The sequence below is a fragment of the Loxodonta africana genome, chromosome 5 (genome assembly GCF_030014295.1).
Source record: "Loxodonta africana isolate mLoxAfr1 chromosome 5, mLoxAfr1.hap2, whole genome shotgun sequence".
NCBI classification, from domain to species: domain Eukaryota; kingdom Metazoa; phylum Chordata; class Mammalia; order Proboscidea; family Elephantidae; genus Loxodonta; species Loxodonta africana.
Window position 1 is genome coordinate 83775367 of NC_087346.1, and position 18477 is coordinate 83793843.

Genomic DNA, 18477 nt, shown 5'->3' on the forward strand with positions numbered 1-18477 from the left:
TAAGCCTTCTCCACTAAAGTGGCAGAGAAGAATGAAGATACACCTACATGATTTCTGGGCATAATTCACACAGCCTTCCATAAGGATAAAAATTCTTAGTAGTCTCGTTTTATTTTTAGATGTATAACCATTTTGTATTATATTATATAATACGACCACATTTGTTTTACTGCACACAGTGAGGGATTTTTCCTCAGAGTCTGCAAGTAAGAGTGGATATTCTATAAATGTCCCCCCATGTTCATGCCTCAGGTTTATACAGCCTCAGAACACTGTGGGGTACTTCCGGCGGTATGATGCCTTAGTCGAAAAGCATGGATTGTATATCAATTTTAAGAGAACTCCACCCTTAGCTAATCACATAACTTGGAATCATAGCACTGCTGACATTTACTGTCCAGTGTAAATATCTACCCTTATTTTACTAGAGAGGATCTAAAGAAACCACCCTCAAAATGAATTTCTTTTTTCAAATGCCTTCCATTTATAAAACAATGATAAATTATTTCAAGAAAAAATTCCAAAGACCAAGTTGAATACTTTTTTCTTTTGTGAAAAAGTTCTGTTGTGGGCAAAATGGACTGTAAAATGCTGAGGTGGAGAGATATCGTATTCTTTATCCAGAAGTTACTTTTATTTTTATGCCCTTTTCTGACTCTAGAATATAAACACCTTCCGAGAACATAACATTCCTTGTTTCCTTTCTTTTTTTTGTTTCTCTGTCCTCTTCCCTTCCCTTCCCTTTCCTAATTACATTGTCTAGTAGAAATGAAGTAAAAGGCTCTCCTTTACCACTAGGTGACTTCTGTGTGAATTTCTTTTTTAATTTCATCCTTCAAATTATATAAAGTAAATTAGCATCTTCCAGGTTTCTTCTACAAGCTTAAAATGATGTGCTTAGAGTTTTTGTTTTTTTTAGAGTTTACTCAAAGGAAGAGCCTCCTATAGCAGTAAGGAAGAAGTATGGGATAGACGTTCAGAGGACATCTATTCTTTTGATCTTTACATCTGTTAATATATGTGCCTGGGTTTCCTCACCTATAACATAAAATAAAGGATAACATATATATTAATTTCTTTGTAAAAGTTGCAGTTTGAGTACATTGCAAAGTATTGAGGTATTCATATACCAGAGCTCCTGTTTTCACTTCCTGATTGAGCTGCATGGCTAAGATCCTTCAAATTTAGTAGTACGGCTTCTCAGAGAAAGCAAAATAAAACCTTTTCCTGAGGATCCCACTACTACGCTGATCATTTGTAAGCATGGAGCCTACATCTTCCTCCAAATGGGATGGATAAAAAACACTTAATGTAACATCCTCACCTGGGTTGGGTGGCACACAGACACAGGAAAAGTGAGTATTGTAGCCCACTTTGAAGTTGGAGTTGACAGGGTAGTGATCTGCTAGCTTGATCATCTTCTTGAAAGCATCGTAGATGAAGATGAAGCTAATCAGAGAAGAAAAGCCCTCTTCAGTGAAGCGAGTGAAGTACTGAACCAAGAAGCTGGCATCAGTGGCTACCAAAATGAGACACAGGAAGGCTGACCACAGGCCAATCCAAAGGCGAAACTCTAAATAGTCAAAATTATGGTCCCTGGAAAGAATAAACAAAGGTATTTATACTCCTCATCCGTGGAAAGTAAAGGATAATATAAAACTACCAAATGTCCATAGAATTATTGCTAAAAATATAAGATTGTTTAGTCACTAGATATATAAAGCTTATTCTAGATTTTATCTAGAAAGTATTGATTCTAAGGATTTGATCTACTGGTATTATTATGTTACCATAAAGAAATAATTACAGAGGTTTGATAAAAGCACATCAAAGTAATTCATTAATTTGCTCATTCAAAAAATATAGTTCCTGCCTTCAGGGAGCTTATAGAGTAAACAATTTGAAAACATGACATTAGCACCCAGCATGGGCTCTAGAAACATTTGTGAGTTTTACTTGTTACTGAAGACACTAAGATAAATATGTTCTCTGCCCCTAAGCTGTCACAGTCTACTGCTGGTAAACAAAAAATCACATTATACAATACTAAGTGGTATCTCAAGGTTCACACAAAGTGTCTCAGGGGAGGGAGTAACTAATTCTGGGCGGGGGTTTAGATGAAGTTTGCCAAAAAAAACAAAAAGAAGTCAAGTTGTTCAAGGATAAGTAGCAGCTTTCCAGGCTGACCAGGAAAGATCAGGCCGGGAAGAGGAAAACATATATAAAAATGCCTGTGGTTTGAGATGACATGTAACACTCACTGTGAAATGAGTACCACCAACATGAAGAGATGAGATTAGAAATGCAGGCTGCAGTCTGATTGAGAAAAGTTAGGCCCGCCATGTAACACTACCAATTCTCATTAAGCTTGCCCATAGATATGATCTCCTGTGCTGAATTTGTGTGTGCAATATCTCAGGACAACCTTTTTCTCTCTGTGCCTATCCTCCAACAAACTCAGTATTGGCCACTGCCATGGAAGGAAGCCATTGATTTTCAATGCCCTTTCCATTTCTTAGAAATGAATGAGTTCAAGATTCACAATTAGGATGATACTTTACCATTTCATACTGATTCTTTTAAAACCATGTGGAGAGTGCTTTACAACATTTCTTTTAAAATGAATTTATTTGTGATGACAAAGCAGATAATAGCATTCACATTTTTTATATGAGAAAAAAGAATTAAATCAAGGATCATGCATGCTCAAAGATCTATAGATTTGCTCTTAGACAATGAGTTTCTGACAGCTGCTAGTGATGTATTTGAATTTTTTCCCTAAAGCATCATCTCATCTCCTTCAGCTCTACCAACGCAGTCTGGCCACCATTAAGTCTTTGCTTGATCATAACAGCCTCCTTACTGATGTCCTTACTTCCAAGCTTGTCCTGCTCAAAGAGATTTTACACACCAAAGCAAAAAATGATCTTTTAAAATGTAAATCAGATACCCCTTCTTAAAATCTTTCATTGGCTTCCCACTGCTCTTAAAATAAAATTCAAATTCTTTACCTAGTAAAGACCAAGAGAATAGATATCCTCTGAACTTCTAGCCCACATTTTACTACTTCCTTATTGCTATAGAAAAATGCACCTGGCACACAGAAAGTGCCCAATAAAGACATGCTGGATTAATAAATACCTGCCTGCGGCCTGGGACGTGGCTGAGACAGTTACCTACACTCAAGTTATCACATGTAACCAGGAGAGAGCTGATCCTGTGGTAGCTGAAAATTATAGAAGGTTAGAATTCAAAGTTCCTTAGATACCGGTTACTCAAATGTGCCTTATTTTAAAGATGAGGATACCAAGGCGAGTCAGACCAGAAACCAAATCTCTTGATTTGTAGACCGGCCTTTTTAAAAATTACATCATGGCTCTTCTCTCCAAGTTGTATTTAACTCATGCATATGGTGGGCACTAAAGGCATTGTCCTTTCTTCCCTATTCTCATCAAGTGATAGACTGAAAAACATCACCAAAGCAGAACATTAACACTGGACTAGAAAGTTACCTTCCATGGATTTCCTGGAATCTTTCTGAAGATAATTTTGCACTCCCTTCCAGTCTCCCATATGTCTGGAACCCCACTGTTTAATCCTATGTATGTCTTTGTGAGAAAAGCAGACTACAGAAAAGGCTGAGTTCTAGGAATTTGCGATAATTTACATTATCATACAATGAGTCAGTGTCACAGTTGGGATTAAGAAACAGTTTTATTACTTCTAAGCCAACAGGCTCTTTTCTTAAAATAAAAGTTTTAAACAACTACCTAGCTTTCCTTCCCTAACAAGTTCAAAGTTAGGGTAATCTTGATGTGTTCTAAGAATGCTGGTGGTTGTTTATAGAATCAATGTTTACGGGACTGGATGAGAAAGAAATCCCTTAACTAGTTAATGGTTAGGAGCACCATCAGTTTGGATTGCAAAGGAAAAAAAAAATACATGTGTAAACTTAAATTTAGGACATAAAAAATATACTCAAACTAGCCACTTTAATAAACTTTCATACTCCCAGAGAAGCTTGACAAGAATAACCCAAATAAAGTCGCTAAAACCAATGGCACTGCATTATGAAAGTGATGTCTTTAGAGCAGCAAGAAGGAGGAATAAGAGATGAGAAACTTTTTTAAACAAGTTGATCATCAGTAAAAACTAAAAAATAGCATTATTACATCCAATAAGCCTATTAATCCCCTTCATGCCAAGTTTAAACAGCAATTTACTTACAAAAAGTAACAGGAAATGATAACAGAGACCAAAGAAACTACAGTGAATTGGAGGAGAAAATGGATATGTATCCCAATGGTAACGTGAGTTATGGTTTCTGAGTAGGATAAAATCAAGGATACAAATAAACCAAAGTATTCACATCTGAAATATCCTGCAGAAATTAACATTCAGCCACTGTCATGGACTAATTGTTTCCCCCCAAAATATGTGTCAACTTGGTTAGGCCATGATTCCCAGGGTTGTGTGGTTGTCCTCCATTTTGTGATTATAATTTTATGCTAAAGAGGATTAGGGTGGGATTGTAACATCATCCTTACTCAGGTCACCTCCCTCGTCCAATGTAACAGGAGTTTGCCTGGGGTGGGGCCTGCACCACCTTTTATCTCTCAAGAGATAAAAGGAAAGGGAAGCAAGCACAGAGTTAGGGACCTCAGACCACCAAGAATGCAGCCCCGGGAGCAGAGTGCGTCCTTTGGACCTGGGGTCCTTGCACCTGAGGAGCACCTCGGCCAGGGAAAGATTGATGACAAGGAATCTTCCTCCAGAGCTGACTGAGAGAGAAAGCCTGAATCTGGTCTTGTAAGCTACTAGGCTGTAAGAGAATAAATTTCTCTTTGTTAAAGCCATCCACTTGTGGTATTTCTGTTATAGCAGCACTAGATGACTAAGACAGCCACTGACAAATAAACTCCCTGAGCTAAAGGAATAAATCAGGTAACACAAAAGGAAAAAAAAAATTATTTTAAGACTGAAAAGCAAATTGTTCAAGGAATATAGAAAATATCGAATGACCAAATAACAATAATGCAGGTTAAAATCCTACTTTATTGTGAAGTTTTAAAACTCATTGTTGAAACTCCTTTCAGATTCTTCATTTAAGGAAAAGAAAATGGAATTTAATTCTCTGTTACTGGGATACAATGGGTGAAAATAATGCAACAAGACTGCAGAATTTGGGAAAGGAAACTACAAGTGTGTTTTGGAAATTTGTGAGCTATTTTTATCATTCTATTAGTAAGTTTAAGAGGTGACAGCATATCATTCTTATTCCCTTATAATTCTACAGTTTACAGTGCAGAAACTAAAATCTGTATCCCATGTCAGAGATAAATCTCCAGATTATGTGGAGTTACTGCTAGGCTGCACTCAAGCTACAAAACAAAGATTTACCTATTTCTCAAAAGTGGTGAAATATATTTGGAGAAATCTGGGCAAGACAAAGAAAAACAGTTTCTTTACTTTTCAGGTCCCTTAGTATACTAAAGTACAGAATTGATTCCTAGAAGGGGATATAATATACAATCCTTTCCAGACCTATTAGGATCACAACCTTTTTTTCATGAAGCATCTAACGGAACGAGTAATTGATGAAACACACTTTGGGAAATAACACAAATGCTCTGTATTTAGACAAAATACTAGCACTGCTGTTATAATATATCAGCAAATGATTCCACATTGTAAATAAAATAACGTTTGCCACAGAAGAGAAACGTATTACTCAGTGATGGATTTAAAGCAAGGTTTCTCAAATATTTCTCACTGCTTTGAAACCGTTTACAAATGAATCATTGGGAACTATATGTACTTTCCAATTATGATGAAACAGAAGGAAAAGTGAGAAAGAAACTTGCTTAGTGGAAGGAAATCATTTCTATCCCACAATTATCTAAAGCAAACTGGCCGGCGAACATTTTCTGTAGATTAAGGCTCTGATCCCATTGCATCCAATAAATCTTTCTGCAAAGGTTGTGCATGTTTGTTCCTGTTTATACTACATGCTTGTTTAATCTTTCCACAAAGACTTTCTTCTCTCACACAATGTTTTCTTAAACATATAAAAACTGTTTGACTCTTTCTGTAAACTGATGTGAAAAGAATTCTTTCCAATGTTTCTCTCAGAATTATGATGGAGGAAGGATTTGTAGTAATGACCTACAGAAAACTCACAATATAATTTAAAATTTGGCCCTTTAAATTCTCAGAAGACTCTCACTAATGTTCTCAACCGAGTTTTCAAAACACTGGTTTTAGACCCTCATTCCTCTTGTATCTTTTGATCATTTTTGATGACACACAATGTGAAAGACTATAAATGAGCCCTTAACTCTGTGAGGTACTAAGCACATAATGTCATTTATAAAAATGAAATTGTAAGTATGTGTAACAATGTAAGAATATGGAAATTCCAACAAGGAGTGTTGGCAAGCTAAATAAAATTCTGCAATCTATCTAAGAAATAAAATCTTTCTGTAAAGGCAATGTTCTCTTAGAGATATCAAATACATTAGAAAAAGGCCAGAGGACCCAATTTGATTTTGAATTCTTGTGTGCTGATGTGGCCGCTTGGATAATTAACTTAACTCAATTTTCCCCTTCCTAAAACAATCCATCAATTTTAAAAAGAAGATATTGATATCACAACTGTTACAACCATTAGTAGTCCCTAATGATCTTGTAACGAGTGTGGACTCTAGAGTCAGAAAGCAAGGATTCAAATCCCAGCCCAGCCTTCAGCTATCTACTTATCCTCTCGGTGCCTGTTATCTAGTCTGTGAAACAAATATGTTCTCTACCTAATAGGACTGCTACAAGAATTAAATAAGTTGATGCATGTAAAGCATTTAGGATTGCATCTGGCACATGGACAAGTGCAATAAATATTAATTATTCAGCTGAATCCTGAAAGGTATCTTTAGTTAAGAACAACGGAATTTGGGTTAGGAACACCCAGTCTCTTTCATTAGAACTAAGGGGCCTTGAAGAAGTCATTTAATTTCTGTAGCATATCAGTCAGAATCATGGCCATAAACAGAAGGTACAGTCAAACGAGATTCTGAGGAAAACCTAATGAGTGGGCTGTTTGTAGACGTGTGGGTAACAAAAAATGGCTAGGCACTCAGGGACTAGCAAGAGCAGGAAACGATACCTACCTCCAGGCTTAAAAGGGTTGCGGAAGGAACAGTATTACGAGAGCCTGGTAAGGGGTAGAGCTGTGGTAGTGGGACCAGTTGGTAGGGGCTATCGTCCTGGGGAATAAGCCTCTGCCAGACTGTGGTGCTAAAGCAGAAGGGAGTAGCGGGGCATACCTGGACCTCTCTCTCTTGCCATCCTCTGATCCTCTGCTGATGCTTCCCATTTAGCCAAGCCCAATAGGAAGCCAGCAGGCAAGGGGCACTGGGTGTTACAGTCTATAGGGATCAGCTCCCTAGGACACAAATGTAACAAAAAGGGCAGAGAATGACTGGGGAGGGAGCAGGAATATAACACTGCATATTCAGCTTCGGTTGAGTCAAATGTAAAATGAGTGCTGGATGACCTAAATTCTAAGGCCCTTTCAACTTCCAAATCTTAAAAATTCCAGTGCTCTTGGATCTACCTAATTACTACTCCGTGTACTATCTAGGCTATGAATGTTCTACAATTAAACAATTCTAAATTATAATTAGTATATATACATACTTGCTAAAATTAAATAGAAGCCTCTCGAAAACTAGAACAGGTCCTGTGCTGCTCAAAATAGTGAGTGGTTGACCAGCAAAAAGGCAAAAGATGGCTCCAGAGACAGCTGTGCCCAGGAAACTCTCCAACACGCCCTAATAGAAAGAAAATACAGGTGTTAAGTGAAACACATATTTTTTTCTTCCTATTTGTTGCTAGGGAATAAAGCCAAAGAGGGCCTTAGCAAACATATTAAATAAATATGAAGAATAAAAGTTCTTACCAAGGTGAATGTCACCACCCATTATTTCACCTTACATAAAGTTGGGTCATTCCTCCCTAGTAACTCCAAGGGTTGTGCTGCTCCAAAGAACTATAATGACTGGTGGCTGACTGTGGGAGACAAAAGGTGGTCCTGCCACATACTAAGAATATTCAGGCTTCTATATGAACAATTACATTCTATAATCCCACCAACTGAGTAGAAGTGATTTGGTACCTTTGATAATGTTTTTCTCTTTGTGATTACCCTCAGTGTTTGTTTTAGCTTGATTTCACCTTGCTCATAGTAAACTGTTGCCATTGAGTCTATTCCAACTCACAGTGGCCCCATAGGTAGAGCAGAACTGCACCACAGGGTTTCCAAGGCTGTAATCCTTATGAACGCAGACTGCCTCATCTTTCTCCCACAGAGCGGCTGGTGGGTTTGAACCACTGATCTTTCAGTTAATCGTCCAGTGCTTAACCACTGTGTCACCAGGGGTCTTTTGCTCTCATAGTAAAAAAAAAAAAAAAAAAAAAGTAGGCACTTATAAATATCTGTATTTTTATGCACAAAAGCTATTTTTTCTAGAGAAAAGATTTTCAAGTGCAAAGGGAAAAGAACAAAACACAAAAGTGATTTGCCCTCCATTTTGCAATTTCTAAGATGCCAATTGAAAAAAAAATTCTCATTATATATTGATGTAAACTAATGCAAGAGCTTCTATTAACTTAATCTTTGGAAGAAATAAATGTGCGAGGGCATAGCTAAGCCTTGCAGTTATACCTCAGGAATACACCCCATTATTTTCCTTTAGCATAACAGGAAAAAAGAAACACAGGTTATCAAGCATTGCTGACTTATAAAATTATCCTAATGTTCTGCTCTTAATTCCCTCATCCACGATCAATACCTCAGGTGATGGCAAACCAGCCTGTTTCCTATATTTTTCATTATTTCAGAATTCACTTGGAAAAACATATTTATTTGTAGCAAGGCCTATTCGTAAATTTAAATAGTATTTTATAAAGGAATGATTTATAAATACAAAAGGATAACAGACCTTTTATTCAACATAAGACTATTAATCTGAACAATATAATTTGTAAAATAAAAGCTTCGAATGAGTAAATAAAGACACTTTTTGTTTTAAAAGACACTAGGTTAATTTACACAGCAGAGGGAAATTATGTCATATTGGTAACTCCACGTGTATACTAAAACAAAATGGTACTATGGAGATTTCCCTTTTCAATTAAACTATAAATTACATGTTCATATAAGTATGATTTATGTTTACATAAAGCAAGTCATCTCTTAATCTAAGCTGCCCCTGACTGAAACAGAGTGGATTTCTGGGGTTTCTCAGGTGCTCCCCAATCATTTTCTGCCCCATAGTTAACCTACCCCCCTGTCATGTCAGCCTCACTAAACTACCTTTCTACTACCCCAAAAGTTCTCCAGAAACTAATCACTCACTTGATATTTGTAGAGAAAAAAATAATGTACACAAAACGATGATGAAGAAATTTACTTTTTCAATCAACTTAGAGATCTTAAACATACTAAGTTCCGTCCCCACTCAAAAACCATACTAGTCTAGGTTTGAAGTCTGGCAGGAGGGTCTTGCAAAGGGACATCACTTACATGGATGTGAGTTCTAATACATGGCTGAAGAATGCCACCTCATTCCTTTATAACTACTCCATACATAATCAGGGTGTCCAGCTCATTCTTCCTCACAGAAACGAGCAAGGTTGGCAGAACCAGGAGGCATTTACACAGAGGAGAGAGATTTCCTTGTGTCCAACAAATATTATTTGTCTCCATCTTTTACACACAACAATATTGAGATGCAGGAAACAGACACAGACACCAAATGTGGCACACCAAGTCTTTGGAGTACGTACCTGCCCATCCACTCCCTCACCCTTGGCAAGGATAAAAGGTGTGCCTGAGGCTGGAATTTTCTTGGATAGTTTTGCATCCCCTGTGCATTGACACTGGACTTTTTAAAAGTAATGTATCTTTCTCATTTACGACTTAACTTTAGTGAATATATAACATGAAAAGGATAGGGACTTGAACGCTCAGAGTGACAAGACAAGCCACACTCTGGATACATAAGATAGGCAATGTCGCACTGCACATTCTTCCCAAGCATAGAGAAGTACCTATTTCTCATCACTATTGCAGAATTGAAATATAGCATAGCCTGGGCATAAGGGAGGATACGAAAGAGGAAAGGAGAAATAATGAGATTAAGAATTCTCTACTCTATTTGACATAGCTATTAATCTTGAGAGCAAAAAACAGGGCCTTTTGGTGTTGTCCATGTTTCTCTATCTCCCCGTCAGGCTTTACAGTATTCCTCCATGTGCACTGCAGGCACTCAGCAAGTGCTAAAAGAACTGAAGAAGTAGTGCCCAAATACATACTAGGCTCTAACTATCAGAGTCAACAGCCATTGTCCCTCACTCAGTAAAGATAACAACTAATTTCTTCCAGAAAACGTCTTTGATTTATGGAAGCCATGTGACTGTTAAAAGGCAGATTATGTTTATTTCAGTACTTGATCATTTAGTGAGTGCTACAGTTTCCATTCTGTTACTGACAATTCTGAAACAGAGACAGACGATTTATTATATACGCACTGGAAACTTGCTTAAACTTAGAGATGCTTCCAGCATTTCTGAGAAAAGATCTCTTTTCATCACATTTTGACATGTTACTCTTTAAGTCACAATACAAAAATTTAAAAATATTCTTGCACAATGGATAATTTTAATTTAACTATAATGAGAGTTCAAAGCAATTTATAAAGTAAACTATCAGAAACTCCTTATTCTGATTTATTATATTCAGTAAATTTCAGTATAGAAAAGGAAAACAGTGCATAGATGTGTGTATTTTTAGTAACCATAACTCATAAAGACACTTCTACATCTGATTTCTCAGAAGAATGAACTCCCAAGAAATTCATGAGAATGTGGACAGCTAAGCTCTGAGGTATGGCGGAATCAGGTGCAACAAAGTGCTCCAGCTCAATTTTGGTTGGTCTTTCATTTTATCCCACTTCTGATCAGATAACGCCCACTACGGAATACAGAAAGAGCGAAGAAGGGCAGTAAGAAAATCCTGAGTCTAGGCTCCATTCTGCCACCAGAGAGTTGATGATCTTGGGAACGCCTCTGTTAATTTTAGTTTCTTCACGTATGAGAAAAAAAAATGAGACCATACAGTGTAGCGATAGACCCTCAGGTAAGACAGTCCAGAGCTGGCAATCTAGACTGTGCAATTTACTCGATCTATGACTTTAAGCAAGTTACTTAACCTCGTTATGCCTCAGTTTCTCCACCCTACCGTCATTCGGTTAGTATCATTAGATCCGATCATGTGTGCAAAGTACTTAGCATAGTCTCTGATACATAGTTTTCAATAAAGAGTAACCACATACACATGTACTTTTTTCTATATAAAATGAGGAGCTTGGACTAAATATCTCCAAGGTCTCTTCCAGTTGGCTCAGCACAAACCACATAGCCTGGAGTCAAAGATATCAGAGTGTAAATCTCAGCTCCACCCGTTACCAGCTGGGTAACCTCTCTACATCTTAATTCCTTCTTTTGTAAAATCAACATCTACTTCACAGGATAATTATTTGGACTAAATAAGATGATAAGAATATAAAAAGAGATAAAAACAAAACCTAATACAAAGTAAAGAAGCAATAAAATGTTAGTTCCTTTTCCTTCACTGCTTCTCGGCCCCTTCTTTTCAGCCTGCCAATATTATTGCTTTTTTCTTCAAGACAGAAAGGAGTTAGAGGAAGAAACTCAAAAGGAGTAACAGGAAAAGAAAAGACAAAGATTAGTCTTCCAGGGAAAAAGAAAAAACCAAAAAAGCCTCTCAGCATTTCCCAGGGAAAATTCTAAATCAACAGAAGCCTTAAAGTTGCTTCTTTTCACACCGTGTGTTATTAAACACAGAGAATCAACTATTAAAAAAATAAATAAATAAAATAAAGTTTGTTTTATTTTATAGCAATAAGGTCAAAACCCAAAACAATTTGTGAATATCCTTCTGCTTATTTGGGGGAATGAAGTTAAACCAAAGATGGTTCCCATTCTTCAAATTAGACAAGAAAAACTGCACAAGTTCCAGAATAGTAAAATCAGGCATAAAAGATATTAAACCATAGGAGCAAGACTTAAAAAAAAAAAAAATCAACCATGATTTGCAACACCAGCATTTTATGTCTTTGAGCTACTGCAGTGACGGCTGCCAGGGTCACCATGATTGTCATGGCTAAGGCAAAGCAAGCATGTTCACGGTGGCAAAACATCTTTAATTTATGCTGCCAAGTTTGACATTATTACAATTGAGCATCTTCAAGTAACACTGAAGAACAACTTTTATTGTTTCACATCCTTTTATTAATGAATTTATTATTTGAATTAATAATTATAGCCCTGTCTAGGGAGGATGCTTGAAATTAATAGAAAAAAAAGTAGTAAAGGCTACAGGGCAAAGTGGCACACTTGCTCAAGAAAAGAAAAGACTTTCTACCTCTCTGACAATTTTCAATACAGTAAAACTTGAAAATTAAAATGTTTTGGTGATATTAAATAAAAAAGCATTCACTAACATTACTGTTATATTTCAAGCTCATTCTTTTCTAATTTAATCTAAAGTGTTTTCAACCATTTTAAGAGAAATTTTAGCAGGTGTTGGTGGTGCTTTATATGAACTGTGCAGAATGTTAAATAGTAAGACTAAATTTCTCTAGATAAGTCTTCCCATCTGAAATTAGGCCAAAAACAATGACTTAGCTAACTCCTCTGGCCATTGGCAATACAAAATCAGATCTGAATTACCTGGGTGAGTTCTGATGTCAGGTCATCAGAGCACGCCAAGCCAATGACCAAAAATAAATGGAGAAATGGCGCAAGTATCAAAGCCAATGCTTCTGAGACTTGGATCACACAAGAATTACTTGGGGAGGTTTTTTGTTTTTTTTTTTTTAAACTCTGATTCTTTATCTGCACCCTGAACAATTAAAACAAGATCTCTAAGGATGAATCTTGGGGAATCAATCATTTTCAAAGTTCCCCAAGTGATTTTCATGTGGCCTAACTTTGAGATACACTAATCTAAACAATTCAAACAAACTCACCTCCTCCCTCAAAATAAAAACCACCTGCTAGCATTGTTAATGGTTACACAGAGCATTTATCTACACCGGGGAAGAAAATTGGATACACAACCCTCATTTTTTATTTCACCCGTGCAGCTACAGTCTATAAATCAGTGATGTCTGTCCTGACAGATCACAGTTGCCAAATTCTTATTGCCATCCACTCAGGCTAAAGTGCTTTGTCGTCATAAACAGGATTCCTGTTTCCATTGCCCAGCAGGAACTGAAAAAGAGAGAAGACTTGAAACACAAATTATCTCCCTGCCGGAGGAAACGTATGAGCCAAAAACTTTAACAGAAGAGCTTCAACTCCAAGTCTAATAGAATAGACAGGGCAAAACAGGGAGGCTGTACAGTTTTTTGTTTGTTTTTTTGACTGTGACTGTGTGCGACTGTGTCTAAATTATCTAAAGTGCCCATTGTCAAATGCCACTATAATCTTGCACAAAAATCAATGCCAGAAGGATCACAAATTTAAATGAAAATATAAATGAAGTAAACACACATATATACACACACACACACACATTATTTTGGAATGGGAAAGGCCTCTTTAAGTGTATCATGAAAATAAAAAATTTCGAAGGAGACGGTTAATGATATTTGCTACATGAAAACGAAAATCTGTACAGCAAAAGAAATCATACAATAAATAAGGTTAAAGGACATATGATAGAGCTAGAAAAAAAGTATTTGCAATATTTCTGACAAGCAAAGATATCCTTATTATACAAAGAATATATAAGTCAATGAGAAAAAAACAAATGCCCCAAAAGTAAAATATTAGGCAATTTGTAAAGAAGTTTATAAGTAGTCAATCAAAATATGGAACAATATTCTCTCTCACAAAAAAAAGAAATAATAATGAACCATTATTTTCAACCCAAAGAAAGACAAAAACAAAAAGATGGAAGAAAAAAACCGTTTTTGCAAGAGCGTGGGTGAGTGAGCAATCTTGTGCATTACTAATAAAAGTATAGATTGATAGAAGTTTGGTGGAGTAAAATTTGATAATGATTTTTTTTTTTATGAGCATATTCTGCAATCATTCTGAAAGGAATTTACCCTAAAGAGATAATCACAAAGACTGAAAATACAGTTAATCACCACAGCACCATTTATAAAAGAAAAAATTGGGAAAAGCTGAAAATAATTCCATTAATAAGGGATTGGAAACCCTGGTGGCATAGTGGTTAAGAGCTCAGCTGCTAACCAAAAGGTCTGCAGTTCGAATCCACCAGGCGATCCTTGGAAATTCTATGAGGCAGCTCTACTCTGTCCTATAGGGTCGCTGTGGGTCAGCATTGACTCGATGGCAGTGGGTTTGGTTTTAAAAAGGGATTGAGTGTATAAATTAAAGTGCATGCATCGTATGTATATGCAGATGCAGTCACTAAAGATGATGGTCAAGATGCACAGTGTAGTGCGAAGACATTCATGAAACGCTGCTGGGGAGGTCAGGCGATGAAACGGCGTGTATACATAGGGTGTTCTCATTTAGGTAAAATCCATACATAGAGCTATCTGTGCACACATGTATTGCAAGATGTATGGAAATATATTCATGCAAATATTAATAATGGTTATTTCTGTGCGATGAATTTAAGGGCAAAATTACCTTCTATGTATTTTTTCTGTATTTCTTTTTACTTTTCTACAGTGCATAATTGTATCTCATTAAAATATAAATAAAGCTATTTTCAAAATAACTGCAATCTAACACATAATAGGAAACCCTGGTGGCATAGTGGTTAAGTGCTATGGCTGCTAACCAAGAGGTCGGCAGTTTGAATCCGGCAGGCACTCCTTGGAAACTCTATGGTGCAGTTCTACTCTGTCCTATAGGGTCTCTACGAGTCGGAATCAACTAGACAGCAGTGGGTTTGGTTTTTGGGTTTAACACATAATAATTTTAGAATCTGGCATCATTTGGGATCACCAACCCTGATTTTCTGATCATCAAGAAAATAAAGAGCTGGCAAAAGTAGACTAAATACAGAACAAAGGCCTTGCAGACAGAAAAAAAAAAAAAAAAAAGATTCTAGCAAATGAACTATGGTCACAAAATTACTGACCTTCAATTAAATAGGTTTAATTCAGTACTTGTACAGAAAATGAAACATTAAAGTCCCTTTCTGGGAGAAGGAACGGCCAATGTTCCTTAGAGCTCACTAAGCAATGCAGAACCTCTTACCTTCTCACTAAATAGGCTTATTTATTTTTGTCTACCAAAACCATTTAATCACACCATTCTACTGGATTAACCCTACAACTTTCTGAAACTGGAATATGCTTCTGGTACATATTAACATGTTGCCTTACATTTTCAATTCAAGAAGGAAATGCACTTTGACATTAAATTGCAATAACACTCAGGTAAACTGAAGTAATTGTACAGTCCTCAAAACAGCAAACACCTATCAATTTGCTTTAAAATTAAAATTATAAATTGCACATTATAAGCTTTGTATAAGAAGTGTCTTACTGAGGAACATCAGATGTGAATAAGAAATAACACATTTCCAACTTAAGCGGATTGATGAAATATTCTCAGCACAGCAGTATGTTAAAATAAAGCCTCAAATTTGGATATGCCAACTATAAATGTTCCTTATTATGAGACAAGTTCCCTAAAAATGTGCTCTGTTAGTTCCATAAATAACACAAATTTCACAGAATTCTAAAAATCTTGCTGTATTCTTTCACTAAAAGGTATATGAAAATAGAACTATATTTACTCTTGGAAAAAAATTCAAAATGACTTTCTTCACTAAGTCTTCATTCTAGACTGTGTTCAGTCATTCACAATCAACAATGTAGATTTAAATTAAAAATTTTTTCTATGCTCCAGAAAGCAAGGAAGAACAATTTTTAAAAAATACAAAGACTTGCTAAAGAAGATAAAAAAAAAAGTTACTTATATTAGTGTCCTGCCTATAGACTAAGTAATCTTTATATAATTCTTGATTGTTTGATATAAAGGTTCTATTCTAGCCAGTACTTCGAATGAAAAACATGTAATTGTAATAATGTCTAGAGATATATATTTATACTATGAACTTATCAACATTCAGCAATTTAAAGTATCCAAATGGATAGACCACCACCTGTCAGTCTGTCTTGCTGTGGTGACTTGCATGTTGCTATGAAGCTGGAAGCTATGCCACCAGTATGTCGGATGCCAGCAGAGTCACCCATAGTGGACAGGTTTCAGCAGAGCTTCCAGAACTTAAGACAGACTGGAAAGAAAAGCCTGGTGATCTACTTCTGAAAATTAGCCAATGAAAACCCTATGGATCACAACAGAGTATTGTCTGATATAGTGCTGGAAGATGAGTCCTCTAGGTTGGAAGGCACATAAAATACACAGTAACCTCAACCATGGACTCAAGCATACCAGTGATCATGAAGATAGTGCAGGACCAGGCAATGTTTTGTTCTGGTGTACATGGAATCACCATGAGTGAGAGGTATCTCAAGAGCAACTAACAACAATAACAAATGAATAAAATAGCATACCTACTTGACAATCAATAATATGAAAACAATGGAATGAATTAACACGCATTATGACAGTTTAGTTGTGGAAGGGACATGTTTTTAGGATGTTGTTGTTGTTGTTAGATGCCTTCAAGTTGGTTCTAACTCATCTTGCCCCTATGCATGACAGAACAAAATGCTGCCTGGCCCTGCCCCTGCCCCTGCCCCTGCCCCATCCTAACAACCATTGCTGTTTCAGCCCATTGTTGCAGCCACTGTGCCAAGCCATCTCATTGAGGGGCTTCCTCTTTTTCACCAACTCTTTACTTTACTAAGCATGATGTCCTTCTCCAGGGACTGGTCCCTCCTGATAACATGTCCAAAGTACGTGAGACAAAGTCTCACCATCCTCACTTCTAGGGAGCATTCTGGCTGTACTTTTTCCAAGACAGATTTGTTCATTCTTCTGGCAGCCCATGGTATATTCAATATTCTTCGTCAATACCATAATTCAAATGCAACAATTCTTCTTTTATCTTCCTTATTCATTGTCTAGCTTTCACAAGCGTATGAAGTGATGGAAGATACCATGGCTTGGGTCAGGCGCACCTTAATCCTCAAAGTGATATCTTTGCTTTTTAACGCTAAGGAGGTCTTTTTCAGCAGATTTGCCCAATGCAATATGTTGCTTGATTTCTTGACTGCTGCTTCCATAGGCGTTGACTGTGAATCCAAGTAAAATAAAATCCTTGACAACTTCAATATTTTCTCCATTTTAGGAGAGTGAGGCCACAAAGCCTTTGTTTACTTAGTAGTATAGCAGAGGGACCAGTGGGTCTTACTGAAAAGGACAATGAGTGTATTGCACAATTCTCGGACCTCAAAAAAAGTATACACTCTAGATCTTTGATGTTGAGCTCTAGGAACAGAAACCACCACAATCCAGGCTGGATCCTAAATGACTCAATTCTTGGCAAAGTGGATTAGTGTCTCCCAGAAGCCCAAGCAAAAATTCTACTGCCCACACTTAACAAGGAAGCCATTTTGTAATCCCCAGAGTCCTTTCAGAGCAATCTGATGGTCAAAGTGTCTATGCCAAGTTGGGGAATTCATACAGGCATCTACATTGCCATCATAATTTGAATTCTACTTGGAGCCATCACTATATTTTATTCTGAATATAGTTCCATGGGAAATGATCCACATAGCTCCCAAGATCTGCTTCTAACGAGGACAAGGTTTTTGTTGTTTTTTTCTTTTTTACTGATAGTACATATATTTCATCTCTGAAATAGACACTTAAATGTAGATTTCTGTCTATGAGCAGGTAAGACCTTGTGAACAGAAGCTGGCAGAAGAGTTTGCTTAGACAACAGCAGTGCAATGACTCATCTGTGTTTTCACAACATGTTTCTACCCAGCACCCATGTCTATTTGTAGCCTGACAATAAAGGCCCTATGTGAACCACCTCTGAGCTGCCTGCCTTTAAAGGCAAAGACACTGTTCTTAGTTGACTCATTTGAACTGCATGCACCTTTAATAACCCACCACCACATTTACGAAAGCATGTGCTACAACTGCTGATTATTCCAGGCTTTGCCGCTGTTTTTCTGCCTAGTCTTGGTCTAGTATTTGCAAAGTCAAATGAAGCCAGAAGACTTCATTCCCTAAGTAAGCCCACTACATACCACTACTGGTATCTCTTGGGGGCATGGGAACACCCTAGGCTGTAAATACCATAGAGATTTTTATCTATTTTGCTCACTTATCTATATTCCTAGCACTTTAAATAGTGCCTGGCACATAGTAGGAGACACTCAAAACTGGTAAAGGAATGAATCAACCTCTGCTGTAGACTTGTAAAAT

The 18477-nt window shown here is 36.8% G+C and overlaps 1 protein-coding gene across 3 annotated transcripts in view; it reads right to left on the bottom strand.

Annotated features, from left to right (window-relative positions):
- SLC4A4 (solute carrier family 4 member 4) overlaps positions 1 to 18477 on the bottom strand; it is a 392825-nt gene that overhangs the window by 89975 nt on the left and 284373 nt on the right. For all 3 annotated transcript variants that reach the window (XM_064285722.1, XM_064285721.1, XM_064285720.1), the window contains 2 exons: positions 7693 to 7826; positions 1325 to 1596 (listed from right to left, as the gene is read on the bottom strand). In XM_064285722.1, coding sequence (XP_064141792.1) covers positions 1325 to 1596; positions 7693 to 7826 — 406 coding nt within the window. The remainder of the gene's footprint in view (positions 1 to 1324; positions 1597 to 7692; positions 7827 to 18477) is intronic.